Raw genomic sequence first — 15864 nt, 5'->3', positions numbered from 1 at the left:
GAAGGGATATACACAAGCCCACGGCAGAATAAATGCCACAAATGGTCACAGTTATTATGACCACTGATAATGGGGGGGTGCTGAGACACAGTTTGGGCCTGGAGAATCAGCCCCTCAGGCCAGCCCATCTTCACCCCCTGCCTGGTATCTCTTGGCTACACTCCTTTTCTCTCTTCCCTATTCCCTGCTCCCCCTTCCTCCACTTTCCTGGGAAACTCCCTGAGAAAGTCCCCAGCAAGAGAAAGCCTCATACGGGACATTTCCACCCAGGATCCCCTGACTCTGCCCCGCAACCCCACAACCACAGCCACCGCACACAGAGCCAGGCGTCCCAGCCCTCAGTCCCCAACCATCCAGCAGGCTGACCATCATCATACTGCTTTTATTGGCCCTGAGAGCCACAGAGTAAATCCCACGGGGGCCCTGCCTCCCCTCTCCCTCAAGTCTATCCAGAGGCCCTGGGGCCTGGCTGTGTGTTCGCTACTCCAATCTTGGCTTCCTGTCCCAGCTGTCGTTGGCTTGCCAGGCCCGGGTCCCTTGAGAGTGCCCCAGATCCTAGAGTCAGGCTCACCCTGGAGGGTGCAGTTGGCAGGGGCCCTGCAGGGACTGCCCGAGGCCGGGCTGGCTTCACTCAAAGAAGAACATTCCTGGTGTCCGGTATAGGCAGGGGGTCAGCCCCAGTGGGTAGCTGGAACCTCCCTGGACAGAGAAGCTGCCTGCAACCCAAGGTTCCTTGGGGTCAGCTGGCAGGGGCAGCGGGGCCCGGACTGAGGCTGGAGGAGTGGGTGGTGCAGGAGAGGGGGCTGCTGAGGCCAAGAGGTGTTCAAGGCCTGGGTCAGTCCCCATGCAGAAATTCAGTGCCTGCAGCCGGCACTGGTAGCTGCTCCCAACGCCCGCCTCTGGGGTCAAGATGGGTGTAGGGGCCTTACTGAAACCCTCAGCCTCAGAGAAGCCAGCAGGAAAGCCATATGCTGGGCACGGGGAAGACGAGGGGGCCACAGGGAGCTCCCCTGGGCCTGCAGGCTTAGGTGCGGGCATCTCTTTGGGCTCCATGGGTGGCCGAGGCCTGGCGTCAGTGGTTGCAGGGCACACGGTAGCTGGCAAGGCCCCCACCAGACCCCCGAAGCTTAGGCCCTTGGGCTCTGGCAGATCCGGCAGGAACGGGCACTGCCTGCCAGTTGTGGCGTCAGGGACTCCCGGATCCTGGCTGGTCACTCTGAGGGGTCCACGGCGTGCCTTGGCAGGGCCCTTGGCTCCCTCGGCACCTGCTCGCCGGGTGAAGCGTCGGCGTCGGCGCAGGAAGCTGCCGTGCTCAAACATGTCGTGGCAGTCGGGGTCCAGCGTCCAATAGCTGCCCTTGCCTGGCTTGCGGTCATCACGGGGCACCTTGACAAAGCACTCATTGAGTGACAGGTTGTGGCGGATGCTGTTCTGCCAGCCGGGCCGGTTGTGGCGATAGAAGGCGAAGCGGCCCATGATGTAGCGGTAAATGCCGCTGAGTGTGGCCTGCTGTCCTGGGGAGCTCTGGATGGCCATGGCAATCAGAGCTATGTAGCTGTAGGGAGGCTTGGTCGGCTCAGCCGCAGGGGCCAAGGGCCCAGGCAGGGGCTGTTGCTGCATGCTGGCCGGGCTGGCGGCGGCCGGGACCACAGAGGGGCCAGGCACTGCGTCCAAGGCTGGTTAAAAGGCTCACTGGCCCAGCCTCCCAGCCTGGAAAGGCAAAAAGGGGTGGGCCCACCAGGCTGCCCTCCCTTCCTCTCTCACCCCGCTCCCCTAAGGCCCAAGAGGGGCGGGCAGGGAGGCCAGGACTGGGAAACTGCACAGCTGCCAGGGGTGAGGAGATAGGAGGGAAGGGACTGAGACCCTCAGCCCACATGTGCGGGGGGGGCGCCCCCCCCGGTGGCTGCAAGGGACAGGACATGCAAACCGAGCGAGAGACAGAAACAGAAAGAGACAGAGGCAGTTAAAAACAGAGAGAAAGACACAGAGAGGTAAAGACATAACAAGAGAAACAGTGACGCACACAGCGAGCCAGAGGCAGAGACATACCTAGAGAGACGAAGGTAAGACAGAGACAGAAAGAACAGATAGAGCCAGACACGCACGCGCGCACACACGCTATATGGAGACAGAGTCACCGAAAGAAATAAAGCTACAGAGACAGAGTGAAAGAGCAAGAGACAGAGACACAGGCACAGACACAAGATGTGTAGGGCAGAGAGACAGAGAGAGATGCACACTGATGAGAGAGACAGGAGGCAGAATCAAAGGGGCTGATCTAGAGAACTGGGAGTCCTGCGAGAAAAGCCCCAGGGGCCCTCAAGTCCCCGCCTCCAGCTCCCCTTTTCTCCTCTCCTTCTCCTTCCGGGCCTGGGGTCTCCTTTCTCCCTGCCCCAGACCCGCCCCCCTCTCCCGGCAGTGCACAGCCCTTGAGGTCACAATACTGCTGCCCTCCTAGCTCCGGGGTGTGTGAGGGGCACGGCCCCACGGAGGCGAGGAGAACCGCCAAACCCAGTATTCTGAGCTCTGGCGCCCTCTAGTGACCGCTGTGGAGAGGACGGCCATCTAGGCAGAGACCTCCCCCCACCACCCCTGCCCACCTCCAAGAGGCATTTCAAGCAAGTCCCTGACCCTGGCTGAGCCTCAGTTTCTCATCTCTAAACTGGAGCTGGCGACTCTTCAGCTGTCCGTACTGTGGTGAGGATGTAACACGCCCCCTTACACGGAATCCAGCAGCCTCCAGGAGTTTAGCACAGAGTTGGGGTTTAGACCTGGCTCAGGAATGTCACTCTGGACTGAGGCTCCCCACCAGCTGCAGCCTTGCACCAGCAAAGCCTAGAACAGTCAGGATCCAATCTTAAGGATGCTCTCCATGTTCTCCCACCCATAAGTAACCAAGTCAGAGGATACCTACTGTGTGCCACTCTCCAAGTCAGCCTCCTGACAGCTCAACTTCCCTCTCTGCATTTACTCCTTGCATTTACCAACCTTGCTCCAAAGACCTTTGTGGCTTCTTTTGAATAGATGGGGAATCTAAGCCTCAGAAAAGTTAAGTGACTTGCCTGAGGTCACACAACTAGTGAATGACAAACCTGAGATCTGAATCCAGGTTTGAATCTAGGATTCTATAACTCCTTAACATGACCCCTTCTATAGAAGAGGAGCAGGAATAGAGGACAGTCACTGGACCCCCCCCCTCGGAAAACAGGCTATGGACCCCAAGAGAGTAGGGACATGCTGTTTTGTCTAGTACTGGCCTGGAACAGAGTAGGTGCTCAACCAACATTTGTCCAATGAATAAAAACCAGTGATCTGGCTGATTTCTGTCCTTTGTGGAAGCATACAGCTCACTCCCTCCATAAAAGTGGCTTATTAATGTATCACTGAAAGAGATTTCTTATGTTGCCATCTGTAGGAGAATCCCTATAAAGTCAGAAATCAAAAAAGGAAAAAAGGTCTGATATCTGGGGCAGAAAGTGACTTTACTGACAAGACAGGATCAATTGCCTTTATGGTTGATGGGGTTCCCTCCCAATTCTCAAGGACTGCCTACAAACTGCCGTTTGCAAAAATCAGCGGGGCTTGGGGGAGGGACTGGACCCTTGCCTCCAATTTTGCCTTCTGCCTTACTGCTGTGTTTAGGGGTCTGGGTCAGTTTCCCCAAAGATGGTTATCTACTGGTGCCGGTGGTTCAGTCATCAGCCCCCCATCCCCACCCCCGCCCCATTCAGGCCAAGTTTTCTGCTGTGGGACCCCTCCCCGGCCACATAAGAATACAGACCAATGGTAGGTGGGAGGAAGGTTCTGGAAACTCAGAACCTCTCAGAGGCCAGGCAATTCTGTTACTGTCTGGCTTCATGCTAATCCCTAAGGATCTAACTGGTAATCCCAACTTGAAGCAAACCTTCTAATGAATCAGTTGCAGGTAAAACGGGCACTCAAGCAGACCACTGCAGACCTCTTGTGCTCTCAACAAGAAATGAAGTCTTGTTTCTGCCGTAACTGCTGTTTCCAGAACCTCAAGGTCGAGTTTGGTTTCCTCCTGATTTCCCAGGCCCAGCTGCTTGCCGTCTGCCCACGTGCCGCGTTCCAGGGCTGCGTCTCTGCGGCGGGGAGGTTGAAGGGCAGGGATCTGCTTCCGCTGTCCCCACCGACCTGGGCGATGAGTGGGGGGCAGTCCCAAGTCCACTGGCTCTTTGGGCAGGTCTGGGATGGGGTCCGCTGGTGGGGAGGTGCTGACTTCGGAGGGGAGGAGGGGAGGAAGTGACCCCTTAGTGCTGACTCAGCTGTGGCAGCAGGTGAGTGATACCATCGGAGATACGGGGCTGGGGACCTGTCTTGGCCGTGGCACCGTGGTAGTGGCGCTTCCAGTGCAGTAAGAGCTCGCGGGCAAAGACGGGCTCCACCTGCAGGGGGCGTGGGGGGGGGGGCGGCAATGAGCCAACTGTCTCCGTTAGCGCCCCCTACATTCCGGTGGGAAGTCAACAGACCTAGTGTCAGTCCTGACCCCACCTGACCCCATTTTTATTTTTGAGAGAGACAGGTAGAACGAGCACGCAAGAGCGAGAGAGGGGCAGAGAGAGAGAGAGAGAGAAAGGGAGACAGAGGATCTGAAGCAGGCTCCACGCAGACAGCGGAGAGCCTGATGTGGGGCTCCAACTCATGAACTGTGAGATCTTGATCTGAGCTGAATTCTATCGCTTTAACCGACAGAGCCGACCTCCGGGCGCCCCACCCCACCGGTATTTTACATGCAGGGTCTTAAAGATCAGAGGGTCATCAGGTCAGGAGCTGAGGACTGGAGGAAATCAGTAAGGGGCTGTTTGGAGGCGACTGGAGGGTGTGATTCTTCGCTGGAGGTGACTCACGTGGGCCATGATGAGTCGCTCCTCGGGCTGGTCTGGGGGCCCTGGGTACTCCTCGCCAAAGCACAGACGGATCTGGTACTCAGGTTCCTGGTGGCCATCCTGCAGGTGGGCGCGCAGTTCTACAGGGACCAAGACTGGAGGCTTGGGAATCCCACCTAGTGCCCACCTTGCGCTCATATCCCATGGCCATGTCCTATAAGGCCTCATTCCCATTGTGTGCCCATGCCCTGTGCCCACTTCCTCGTCCCTATACCCGCCTCATGTCCCACGTCTGTGCCCACTTCCAGTGCTCATGCCCTGTGCCTTGTGCTCCTGTGCTCACTGTCACACCTTTATGCCCACCCCATGCCCACTGCCATTCACCTGTGCCTATCTTGTGCCCAGTGCCCAGCCTATGCTTTGTGCCCTATGCCAATACATGTGCCCAAGTCTTATGCTTATGCCCCACACCCAATGCCCCAAACCGCCCCGTGCCTACATTCCCCATAAGCCTATGTCCACATCTGTGCCCAAGTCCCCCCCCCACCCCGCCTATAATTCGTTCCCACTCCCAGTGCTTATGTGTCACATCCCTTGTTTCAATGCCCATCCCAAGCCCAGAATCCCATTCCCCTGCGCTCACATCCTGTGTGCCCACTCGCCGCTGTCCACGCCCCTTCTGCCCAGCCACTCTGTCCCAAGCTGCCCGCGGCCCCACCGTCGCGCTCTTACCCTCGAGGAAGCGGCGCGTGTCGAGCAGCTGGCAGGTGCGCTCGCGCTCCAGCTTGTTGGGCTGCGCGCGGTGCGGGGCGAGCGGGCCGCGCCAGTACACGCGGCTCCGGCACAGGCGCTTGGCGAACACGCCCTCGGGGGCCACCCACAGCAGCACGCCGCGTTCCAGGTGTCGCAGCAGGCGCTGCAGCACGCGGGCGCCGGGCGGCGGCTCCGGGAAGCCGACCTGCGCGACGCCCGGTGGCGGCCCCAGCAGGCGCTCGGCCGCGTTGACTGCCTCGGGGCTCAGGCGGCAGCCCTCGGCCGTGCGCGAGGTGGCCTCCCGCACCAGCTCCGCGCCGTAGAACAGACGCACGTGCAGCCAGCAATCTGCGGGGCGGGCAGAGGGGGCGCGCCGGGGCGTTGGAGGCGCCCGGCACCGCACGCCCTACTCCCCTCCCACTCCCCCGCGCCAACAGGGCAGGGGAGCCCCCCCCCCCCCCAGGCCCCTCCGGCCCACACCTGGGGAAGTTTTGGTGCTCCCTCCGGATAAATGATGATGATGATTCTAGTAGTAGCAGTAGTAGGACTGGCACCAGTTAAATAGCAGCAGCTTCCAGTATAAATGAACTGGTAGCTGGAGCTCCACGGTCAAAAGCATAGGGGCCATCTACTGGGGTACAACTACATGGCCATCTACATGGTACACCTGGGGCAATGTACCACGACACTGGGGCCTTTCCAGTCCTAACCGCTGGTAGTCTAGGAGCTTCTTAGCTCCTACTTTAATGCTGATAGAAACAACACTCCATACGAGGGGCCAGTGGGATGCTCAATGGTTAAGGCTTGGGGGTCTGCAGCCAGGCCTTTGCATTCTGATCCCCTCACTGCTACTTAGCAGCTGTGACCCCACAGTAACCTTCCCAGGACTCCTCACTGTCTGATTTGGGGCAAGGTTCTTAACCTTGGAGTGCGTTTCTGCATCTGTAAAGTGGGGATGATGGCAGTATCTATCTCACAGGCTGTGGGGAGAGCTTAGAAAGATGCCTGGTCCGGGCGCCTGGGTGGCGCAGTCGGTTAAGCGTCCGACTTCAGCCAGGTCACGATCTCGCGGTCCGGGAGTTCGAGCCCCGCGTCGGGCTCTGGGCTGATGGCTCAGAGCCTGGAGCCTGTTTCCGAATCTGTGTCTCCCTCTCTCTCTGCCCCTCCCCCTTTCATGCTCTGTCTCTCTCTGTCCCAAAAATAAATAAAAAACGTTGAAAATAAATTTTTTAAAAAAAAGAAAGATGCCTGGCATAAACCGAGCCCTCAGCGGACATGAGCGGGTTGTTGTTATCCGGGCTGGGTGCTTTGGGTGAAGGGGCCTAGTTGGCCTCACCCCTTGGCCCTCCCCACTTCTGGGCACCTGCCTGAGGGGAAGGCCTTCAGATTCCTTACCGGGGTTGCTGAAGTCCTCAGAGGGTGATGGGCTCCAGCGGTGTGTGGGGTCCTGCGCCTGGTACCCTAGGGAAGGAGGGGAAGCAGCCAGGCACAACTTGCCCTGGGTCCCTCGACCCCTGAATCAAGATCCTGGAGGAGGCCAGGGAGGAAGTAAGGGCAGGCGAGGAGATCCGGTCCTTACTGTGGTCAGCCAGAGGGCCTGGGACAGCTGGTGGCAGGGAGCCCTGCTGGGCCAGCCTGGGAGGGCCCTCCTTGTCCTTATCCTCTGTGGTTGATCTGGAGCCATCCTGGCCATTGGGAGAGAGGGTCATGAGGGTGGGAGAGGAGACTGTGGGTCACCGGAGTTCCCAGACTGTGCTCACTGGGGCAGAGGGAAGTCTGGGCAGACTGAGGCCAGTGGGGTTGATAGAGACTTTGAGGTTTCAGAGCTCAAGACCCTTTCCCTCATAGAAATAAAGAGAGTCGATGGAGGTTATGGGGTCAGAGGTGAAGCTCACTGTGCTAGGGAGAGACATGTGAGGACAGAGTGAGCAGGTAGGGGACAGAGGTGATAGAGATGGGGACAGAGGTGGCAGAGATGGGTACAGAAGGGATAGAGATGGGGACAGGTGATAGAGATGGGGACAGAGGTGGCAGAGATTAGAGGACAGACGTGATAGAGATGGGGACAGAGGTGACAGACATGGGACAGAGGTGGCAGAGATGAGGGGACAGAGGTGACAGAGGTGAGGACAGAGGTGATAGAGATGGGGACAGAAGTGATAAAGATGAGGACAGAGGTGACAGACATGGGGATAGAGGTGGCAGAGATGAGGGGACAGAGGTGACAGAGGTGGGGACAGACATGATGGAGATGGGGACAGAAGTGACAGACATGGAGACAGAGGTGATAGACATGGAGACAGGTGGCAGAGATGAGGGGACAGAGGTGACAGAGGTGGGGACAGAGGTGATGGAGATGGGGACAGAGGCAAGAGTGATGACAGGGGCGAGGGGTGAATTTGGAGGAAACAGGGCGGATGCAGCCGGCGGTGGAGCCGCAGACGTTGGAGGCGAAGGGAAGGGGCCGGTGGGGCTGAGGGTGGCAGTAGAGGTGGAGCAGAGGTAAGAAGAGGTCGAGCTGGCAGGAGAGACAGGGATGGTGACGAGGCAGCAGCTGGAGAAGAGGACAGGACAGATGACAGTGCCAGAGAGCACCGAGGGCAGAGGTGACTGAGCTGGCAAGGCTGCAGGGGCTGGCAGGACAACTGGCCTGGTCTGTCCTGTGGGCCACCAGCTCCGTCACATCTCCAGGGGGCTCCTGCCGGCTCCGGAGGATGTTCTTCTTCCCAGGCGGGGCGCAAGTCCTGGCCACTGGATAGAGCAAGAACAGCCTGTTGTTTCCCGGGCCTCAAGGGGAGCCCCCAACAGAGGAGCTCCCACACAAGAGTACCCCAGCTCATGGCATGATCCCAGGCAGGGCCCACTTCTCTCCAGGCCTCAGTTTCCTCCTAATCCCTTCTAATGGGAAGATAAACCAAGAAGGTCTATGGGTCCTTCTGCGTTTACCAGCACACGGGTTTAAGCTCCATAAGCCCACCGTTTCCCAGTTTACAGATGGGCAGGGTAGGGTCCTTATCGCCCAGAGAGCCGTCCTCGGTCACTACCTCCAGGGGCAGGATCATACCTGGGCCATGGGCACTGCCGGACACAATCCGGTAGACCTTGTAGGGGTCGGAGATGTCCAGCTGGCTGCGCTCACGCACCTCACAGAAGTCAGCACTCTTGTTGAGGGCACAGCGGAGCCGGGTCTTCCATGTGGGGGGGTCCTCCTTGTCAATGCCCTCTAGGTGCCTGCCCTTGTGTATGGCCCAGGCCTGGGAACGAGCAGGGGCACGTGGGGAGGAATAGCCTGGAAGAGGGGGCTGCTGCCATGCGGATGAATGAGGGTGTACCGTGCCTCTCACCCTTCTCTCTCTCCCTCCAAGCCTCTGTCTCTCTGCCCCTTCATCCTTTTCACTGTTCTTCCCCCCCCTCCCTCCAACACATATTCCTCGAGCTCCTACTGTGCGCCAGGCCTGAGCCAGGAGCTGGAGACCAAATGGGGAACCAGACTGACGTGGTCCCTGCTCTCCAGGAACTCAAGTCGAATGAGAGAAAACAGCTTCAAACGGCCAAGCAGGAACCATTATATTTCAAGCAATGGATTATGATCAATTTTTAAAAATAGGATGATGGGATAGGAAATAATGGCAGTGATGCGTGACCTGGAAAACCAGAAAACTAAATCCTTACCTCTTGCGACATACAGAGTGGACGCCAGATGGTTAGAAAACCAAAGGTTAGAGGAGAAACTGGGAGCTCGTGGAAGATAATGTGGGAGAAACTCTTGTAGGGGCAGAGAATAGCATCCTCAACAATTTCAAAGGCGGGGACCAGAAGGCAAAACATTTACAATGTCTGAAACCGGCAAGGGGCTAATTTTAGAATATACAAGGAACTTTGCAAACCAACAGGAAACAGAGAGCATCCCCTAAAGAAAAAGTTCTTATCAAAGGGCAAGCCCGGGTGGTTTAGGGAGGAGGAAACCAGAAGCCCGTGAGCATATGAGAATGTACTTAAACTCATTAGTGTCACAGAGATGCAAATAGAAATGTGAGCTATCACCCACAAGCCGACAAAAATTTAGTGAGTTGGATAATGCCAGAAGGTGGTGGGGATACAGAAGGTGGTGGGCCTGGGATAGTGCAGAACTTCTGGATGGTAATCAGGCATGCCTAGTCAAATGAAGTCTAAATATACCCTGTGAGCAGAATTTCTGATTCCAAAGGAATGCTCACAGAGGCTCATGAGGAGACCCGGGCAAGGATATTCACGACAGCGTTGATTCTGGTCCTGGAAAGCAAACTCATATCCACCCTTGGGAAAGCGGGCTGGGTGTGTGTGTCATGGTACCCAACAGGGAGTCTGTGCAGCATCTAGAAGCATCTAGGAGCAATAAATTAGATGCACAGGGAACAAGAATAAGTCTTCAGCGCATGATCCGGAGCAAAAAAACAAAAACAAAACAAAACAAAAGAGTAAGGCACAGAATGAGATCTATAGACCACATGAAGTGTATATGGTAAGAACACACACAAAACAGCAATGCCCACTCTGCAAGAAACCGTGCAGACCAAAGATATTCATTATACACATTAGAGTGAGTGACTCTTGTGGGGGAGGCATTAAATAAATGAATAAATAAATAAATAAATAAATAAATAAGAGGCTACTTTAGAAGGTTTGTCAGAAATGCCTCCAGAAGGAAGTAGCATTTGAGCTGAAGCCTGAGTGCAAAGGATGGAGTCCGACAAAGAACTGGGGGGAGGGTGGTCTGGGTAGAAGAACAGCAAGTGCAAAGGTCCTGAGGTGGGAAGAGGCTGACAGATGCAAGCAAGGCCAGTGTGGCTGGAGCAGAGGAGCCACAGGGGAGGGCAGTGGGAGATGTATTACTTGCCCTGGTCACATTCAGGGCTGGGGGGTTTTAACTGATGAATCCCATTCACTCGTTACCCCCAGAGGTTCCAGGCCTGGTGGGGAAACGGACACCAAACAGAAAAGCCAGCTCCTGTGTTGGTGCCACTTGCCCGTGGGGAGAGCTTTCAGGCTTGATTTTGTTGTCGGCAAACAGTGCCCAGAATACCTAACCTCGTGTGGTTGTGAGGGGTGTAGAATGAGTGGTCTACGTAAGGTGCTTTGCACGGTGCCTGGCACACAGTCCGTGCTTATTTATTGCAGTTTTGTTTTTCATTCTATTAAGGACATAACTGAAAGTTGGCCTGGGCACAGGGCACAGAGTGCTATCACCACGATGAAAGAGGGGCCTTTGTTGTGTTCGCTGTTGTGACCCCCACACCTGGAGCGACCTTGTTCGGCCTCGGCTGGGAACGTGCGTGTCTGGGGGCTCAAATGTTTCACCATTCTGCACATGCCTGTGGGCCACAGAAGTGCCTTGTGTATTGATTTTGGCCTTGCCAATACGTGTTAACGAATAAGACAACTGGCAAATGTGGAATCCATGACTAATGAGGATCAACGGCCATGGTGGGGAAAGGGGAAGAGGAACTAAGAAAGAAGAGACAGATTGAAGCTGGAGCACGGAGATTCTCAAAGGCCAAACTTTATCCCCTGCGCTTAGGGGCACAGGAAGGTGTGAAGCCAGGGGATCCCTTGTGTGGGTCAGCGGTGGATTGAGGGAAGGGGAGGGCAGCCCTCAGAATCTCTCTCCGGGGCCCCTGGGTGGCTCAGTTGGTTGAGCGACCGACTCTTGGTTTCGGCTCAGGTCACGATCTCGCGTTTCATGGGTTCGAGCCACACAGGCATCAGCGGAGCCTGCTTGGGATTTCTCTCTCTCTCTGCCCCTCCCCCCCCTCTCTCTCTCTGAAAATGAATAAATAAACTTAAAAATTAAAAAAAAAAAAAAAAGAATCTCCCTTCTCTGAATAGCCCATGTAACCACCTGTTCAACAGCTCTGTGGGCCAGTCACTGCGCTCAGTGTCATTCCCCTCGAGTAGCTGGAGGCAGTCTGCTAGAGAAGACAGACTCATACAAGGCACTTATGATGCACAGGGCAAGTTCCTCCAGTGGAGGAAGCAGAAGGAATCAGAGATGGCTGGGGGAAACCATTGAGCTGGATAGATGCATTCAACAGACGAATGCATCAGGGAAGGTTCTGGAGGGGATGTTCAAGCTGAGCACATGGGAGTTGGCCGGGAGTAGGGGGAGAGGAGAGGGTGTTCCAGGTAGGAGCAACACCAAGTGCAAAGGTCTAATAGTGACAGAGACATGAAGCATTTAGAAACTGAAAGAACTGTCAGGCCAGGCCTAAAGCTGGGGAGGGCGGGGTGGGGAGAGATGAGGTCAGGGAGGAGCAGTTCATGCGGTGCTTTGAAGCCTCCGTAAGGAGTTGGGACTTTATCACAAGAGCAATGGGGAGCGACGGCAGGATTCTGAGTAGGGGAGTGTCAAGGCAAGATTTACATTTAGGAAGATCTCTCTGGATGACTGAGGGGAGAGCTGAGAGGCAGGGGGAAGCAGGGAGCTCTGTGAGGTCACCCCACAATGGTCCTGCTGAGAGACGGTGGGAATGGGTCCAAGCAGACAATTGCAGAGAAGCTTTTGTAGGAAGATCCAGCAGACCTGGTGATGGAGTGCAATGAGATTGGAAGAGAGGGGAAAGGCCAGGGTCAGGTGCCTGGTTCTGGGGTCTGGGTGACAATCGGGGCCATCTTCCACTTGGGGAAACACCGAAGTTTGTCGAGGAGAGCTGACAAATGTGGTACTGAGGATACGTTGAGTTTGAGAGTTCTGGGGGCCATTAGACCAGCACACCTGGGGCTTGGAGGGGAGGCTGGAAACTGTAGGGCTCATGCTAAGGCTGTGTGGAGGGGGAGAGGGGGATGAGCAGGGAGGTCCTGGAGCCAGCGCTGAGAGCACCAAAAGATGAGGGGGTGGGTGGATGCTGAGGAAGGGGAGTGGCAAGGTCGGAGGAGGAAAACGGAGCAGGGGGTTGATGGGGGCAGATTCTGGAAACCAAGTGCCACCCTTTCAAGGAAGAAGGGTCCACCAGGCCCAAACTCACCCAGGCATCAAAGATGACGGTGATGGCATCCTTGGATTTGGCAACTAGTGACATTAGCAAGGGTGGGGGGGGAGCCAGATGGGGGGGGGGGGGGAGGGGGAGCTATGAGTGAGGGAGTTGATGACCAGGAACTTCTTTCCAGGCCCTTCATCCTATGAAAGGAGAGGGGAGGCCTGAGAATTGGGAGCTGCAGGTGGCTGTGGGGGTTGGGGTGGCTGCGGCTCTTGCTATTGCTCAGGAGAGAGATTCCAGAGTTGAAATGTTGATAGGAAGGAGGCAGTTTGGAGGAAGTTAATGATGACTGAAGCAAGTGAGGGAGGGCATCCCTGGAGGAGGTCACTGGGGTGGGGAAGCACAGAAAATGTCCTCAGGCTGCTGGGATTGGTTTGGGGGGGGGGGAGTTGGAATCCCCTTGGGTGGCATCTAACTTCCCCCTGGAGAGGGAGGAGAGCTCTCCCTGGGGGAGGTGGGGACGGGGCAGGTCTTGCAGCTCTGGCTGATTCTGTTTTAAGAGGGCGTCAGAGGGTCTCTCGTATATGCGGAACTCTACCGCAACCTAGAGACCGCTGCGCATAAGGGGAGCGAGTGGCTCCAGGTCGGCGTCCCGCGGCTCCCGCCCCCTTACCCTGAAGAGCGCCGCGTCCTGCTGCGCCTGGTAGCCTTGCTGGGCCGCGTGTTTCCAGGGGATGCGGAAGAGGGTCTTGCCTGCGTCCTCCCAGCGCAACCCCGCATAGCGCCCGCTCTCGATCTGCGCCACCAGCCAGTCGCGGAGGCGCTGGGGACCCCCGGCCCCCGCCATCGGTCGCCTGCCGTCGGGGACCTGCCTCTCCTCCCTCCGCCAGGGGTCGCCGGCCATCCGAGCCGCCGTGCGCCGGAGGGGCCAGGTCCCGGGGAGAGCGGGACCCCAGCGCGACAGTGGATCGCGAAGCCACCTGGGTGGCGCGCGGAGGCGGCGAAAGTGAAAGTTCTGGAAAGACGAGTTTCGCTTTCCTTTCTGCCCCCCTCACCCGGGAAGCCTTATCCTTTCGCCCCTCCCTGTGGTAGCCTGGCGGCGCCGAGGGGGCAGAGGCACGGTGAGACGCCAAGATCCATTGGAAGGTAGGGGGTGGGTAGCCCGGGATATGTCCGTCCCGAGAGTGGACGGGCACCCAGAGGCGTCTCTTGCCCCGCCCGTGCACCTGTTTTCTGTTCTTCCCAGCCTACGGGACCTAGACTGTAGAGGTTGTAAAGCCATAATGCTTCTTAGACTAACTCCAATCAGAATTGAGAGGCAGAGACTGGTTTAAAATGTACACTCGTTGCCTCCATCCCAGACCCGCAGAATCAGGCTTTCTGGGCAAGAAGCCCAGTAATCTGCATTTAACGAGTTCTCCCAGGGGATTCTGATCCAGGTGGTCCAAGGGTCACCCTTGGAGACATAACTCCTTGAATATTGGAAGTCCTCATCTGCTGATGCCTCACTACAGTGTTGGCCAGGCTAAAGCCTTTCCTGCAGGGTCTCAGTTGGTTCTCACAAGGCATGGTGAGGTGATAATTACGCATTTTATGATTAAGAAGAATAAGGCTCAGAGAGGTGAAAGCCCTCTGGGTTCTCTAACAGGGTCATAGAACTAGTATGTGGGGGCAGTCAGGATCTGAACCTGTGTCTCTGTGTCCCCAGAGCCCAGGAACCTAAACAGTTCCCCACACTGCCTTCCAACAGCTTACGCCTGGGGTTTATGGACACCCCCACCCAACCCCGCAGAAAGTGTATGCAAATTTTTTCATGCCTATGCATTTTCCAGGGCTTGTGTCTTTCATTCAATTGCCAAAGGGGGGTTGCGATTTGAAAGAGATCAGGCAGTGCAGCCTTTGCTGTGCACATGGGGAAACTCAAATCCCGAGGGAGCACAGAGCTGGATGCCCAGTCAGCATTGACCAGAGGCTGGTAGCACTGTCCTTCATGGGCGCCTTGAGGGTCAGGGGGGCCTTCTTTATGCTCCTCACCCCTCTGTTCTCACATGCCAACAGCCACTCAGTTCTGACACCTCTACGGGTGTGGCCAGGATTCAGACTCACTGTAGGGCTCCAGTGGGGGCCCAAAGCATTTCATAAGATTGAATCCAAGGGTAATGACGACATCTAAGTGCGAAACTGAAGTGTGTCAGTCTCTTCATATTGCTGGGTGGCAGAATCATAGTAACTAGGAGAATGGCGTGCCCTCAACTTCCCAGCCTGACTGCTTGGATTCAAATCCCAGCCCCACCACTTGCTAGCTGGTGACCTTGGACACCAACCTGTTTCCTGAGGAGCAGGTTGGGCAGCAGGTGAGGATTATTTCATCCGTCCTCATCCTCGCACTCCCAGTACTGGCATCTGGGCCTCCCCCACAGCTCTGAACACAGTCTTGGTGCATAGTCTCTGAACAGTGCTTGGTGCATAACAGGAACCCCATACAAGTGGCTATTAGGTCAGGGTTTTTTCAGACCCCTCTTAACCCCAGTTGAAAGTAACCTTTAGGTTAGGAAAACTCAGCTCGGATAACCTCTGTGTACCCTTGGGGTCAGTTTGCTGCTTTCTTGGGCTGCCCTGAAGCCTTCTCTCCTCAGTGGCTGCCCTGGGGCTTTCAGCTCTAGGTGGGCAGGCTCTTAGTGGGAGAAGGTATTTGCAAATGATCTATCCAAAAAGGAGTTAATATCCAAAATATATAAAGAACATATTCAAGTTACCACCAAAAAGCCCCAAATAATCCAAATAAAATGGGCACTAAGGAACTGCTTCTTAACAACCACCACAGGGCACAGACTGCCCAGGTTCAAATCCAGCCTCCCCTACTCTAGCTGTCCTCAGGCAAGCTGCCTACCCTTTCTGAGCCTGTTTCCTCCCGAGGATTAAGTGCACTCATGCATGTAAACAGGCAGGCATGAAAAAGGCACTCCCCCATGGCTTCCTAGCTAGGATCTGTAAATAGGGAAGAGGAGGGAGCTGGTGAGGAAGAGAAGGGCTCAGAGGAAGAAAGAGGTTCAGGGAGAAGGAGGGGTTCAGGGGCCTTTTCAGGAGGCCAGGGCTCCGGGGACGGGGACAGGTGGGGGTGGGGGGTCAGGGCAGCGCATGGAGTCTCGGAGTTCAGCCCTGCCCACTGCAACTTATGGGAGGTGGCAGGCTCCAGCCCCCGGCAGATTTCTGCACCCCCGCCCTTGTGGAATGATTAGGAGGAGCTCAGACGGGCAGCTTCTGTGTCTCTTTAATATCCTCCAGGCCCACCTAACCCCCACCCACCCATC

The 15864-nt window shown here is 56.4% G+C and overlaps 2 protein-coding genes and 1 long non-coding RNA gene across 7 annotated transcripts; 1 reads left to right on the top strand and 2 right to left on the bottom strand.

The window, feature by feature from the left end:
• Positions 1-362: 362 nt before the first annotated feature.
• Positions 363-3259, bottom strand: FOXS1 (forkhead box S1). The gene has a single exon (XM_040447384.1). It carries the CDS (start codon positions 1618-1620, stop codon positions 628-630), a length of 993 nt encoding a protein of 330 aa, XP_040303318.1. The 5' UTR covers positions 1621-3259; the 3' UTR covers positions 363-627.
• Positions 3260-3372: 113 nt separating this feature from the next.
• Positions 3373-13400, bottom strand: LOC121012335 (interferon regulatory factor 4-like). Of its 3 annotated transcripts, none has more exons than XM_040447381.1 (8): positions 13227-13400; positions 8665-8854; positions 8251-8351; positions 7180-7285; positions 6996-7061; positions 5580-5948; positions 4869-4987; positions 3373-4406 (listed from the first exon to the last, which is right to left on the bottom strand). In XM_040447381.1, the coding sequence occupies exons 1-8, from the start codon at positions 13398-13400 to the stop codon at positions 4272-4274; spliced, it is 1260 nt and encodes a 419-aa protein (XP_040303315.1). In that variant the 3' UTR covers positions 3373-4271. The 3 variants fall into 3 exon arrangements, 2 of the variants coding, with proteins under 2 accessions (XP_040303315.1, XP_040303316.1); XR_005782056.1 differs by having other exon boundaries at positions 4296-4406; positions 4869-4967; XM_040447382.1 differs by lacking the exons at positions 3373-4406; positions 4869-4987; positions 5580-5948; positions 6996-7061; positions 7180-7285 and adding an exon at positions 7314-7791 and having other exon boundaries at positions 7942-8351.
• LOC121012338 (uncharacterized) lies at positions 7513-7968 on the top strand. 3 transcript variants are annotated; one of them, XR_005782057.1, is made up of 4 exons: positions 7513-7545; positions 7607-7756; positions 7799-7863; positions 7904-7968. It is a non-coding gene; the product is annotated as an uncharacterized LOC121012338 (long non-coding RNA). The 3 variants fall into 3 exon arrangements; XR_005782058.1 differs by having other exon boundaries at positions 7518-7579; positions 7660-7756; XR_005782059.1 differs by having other exon boundaries at positions 7527-7566.
• Positions 13401-15864: the final 2464 nt, after the last annotated feature.

Source organism: Herpailurus yagouaroundi, unplaced genomic scaffold (assembly GCF_014898765.1).
Source record: "Herpailurus yagouaroundi ecotype Mexico unplaced genomic scaffold, PumYag 196, whole genome shotgun sequence".
Lineage (NCBI taxonomy): Eukaryota > Metazoa > Chordata > Mammalia > Carnivora > Felidae > Herpailurus > Herpailurus yagouaroundi.
This window is presented reverse-complemented; position numbering and strand designations above follow the sequence as displayed.

Bases quoted from the DNA above. Each gene is read 5' to 3' on its own strand.
- LOC121012335 (XM_040447381.1), bottom strand. From the start codon at position 13,400: ATGGCGGGGGCCGGGGGTCCCCAGCGCCTCCGCGACTGGCTGGTGGCG. The intron at 5,949-6,995 runs GTAAGGAATCTG...CCCGCCCCGCAG, and splicing joins TGAGGACTTCAGCAACCCCG to ATTGCTGGCTGCACGTGCGT. The intron at 4,988-5,579 runs GTAAGAGCGCGA...TGGTCCCTGTAG, and splicing joins CACGCGCCGCTTCCTCGAGG to AACTGCGCGCCCACCTGCAG.
- FOXS1 (XM_040447384.1), bottom strand. From the start codon at position 1,620: ATGCAGCAACAGCCCCTGCCTGGGCCCTTGGCCCCTGCGGCTGAGCCG.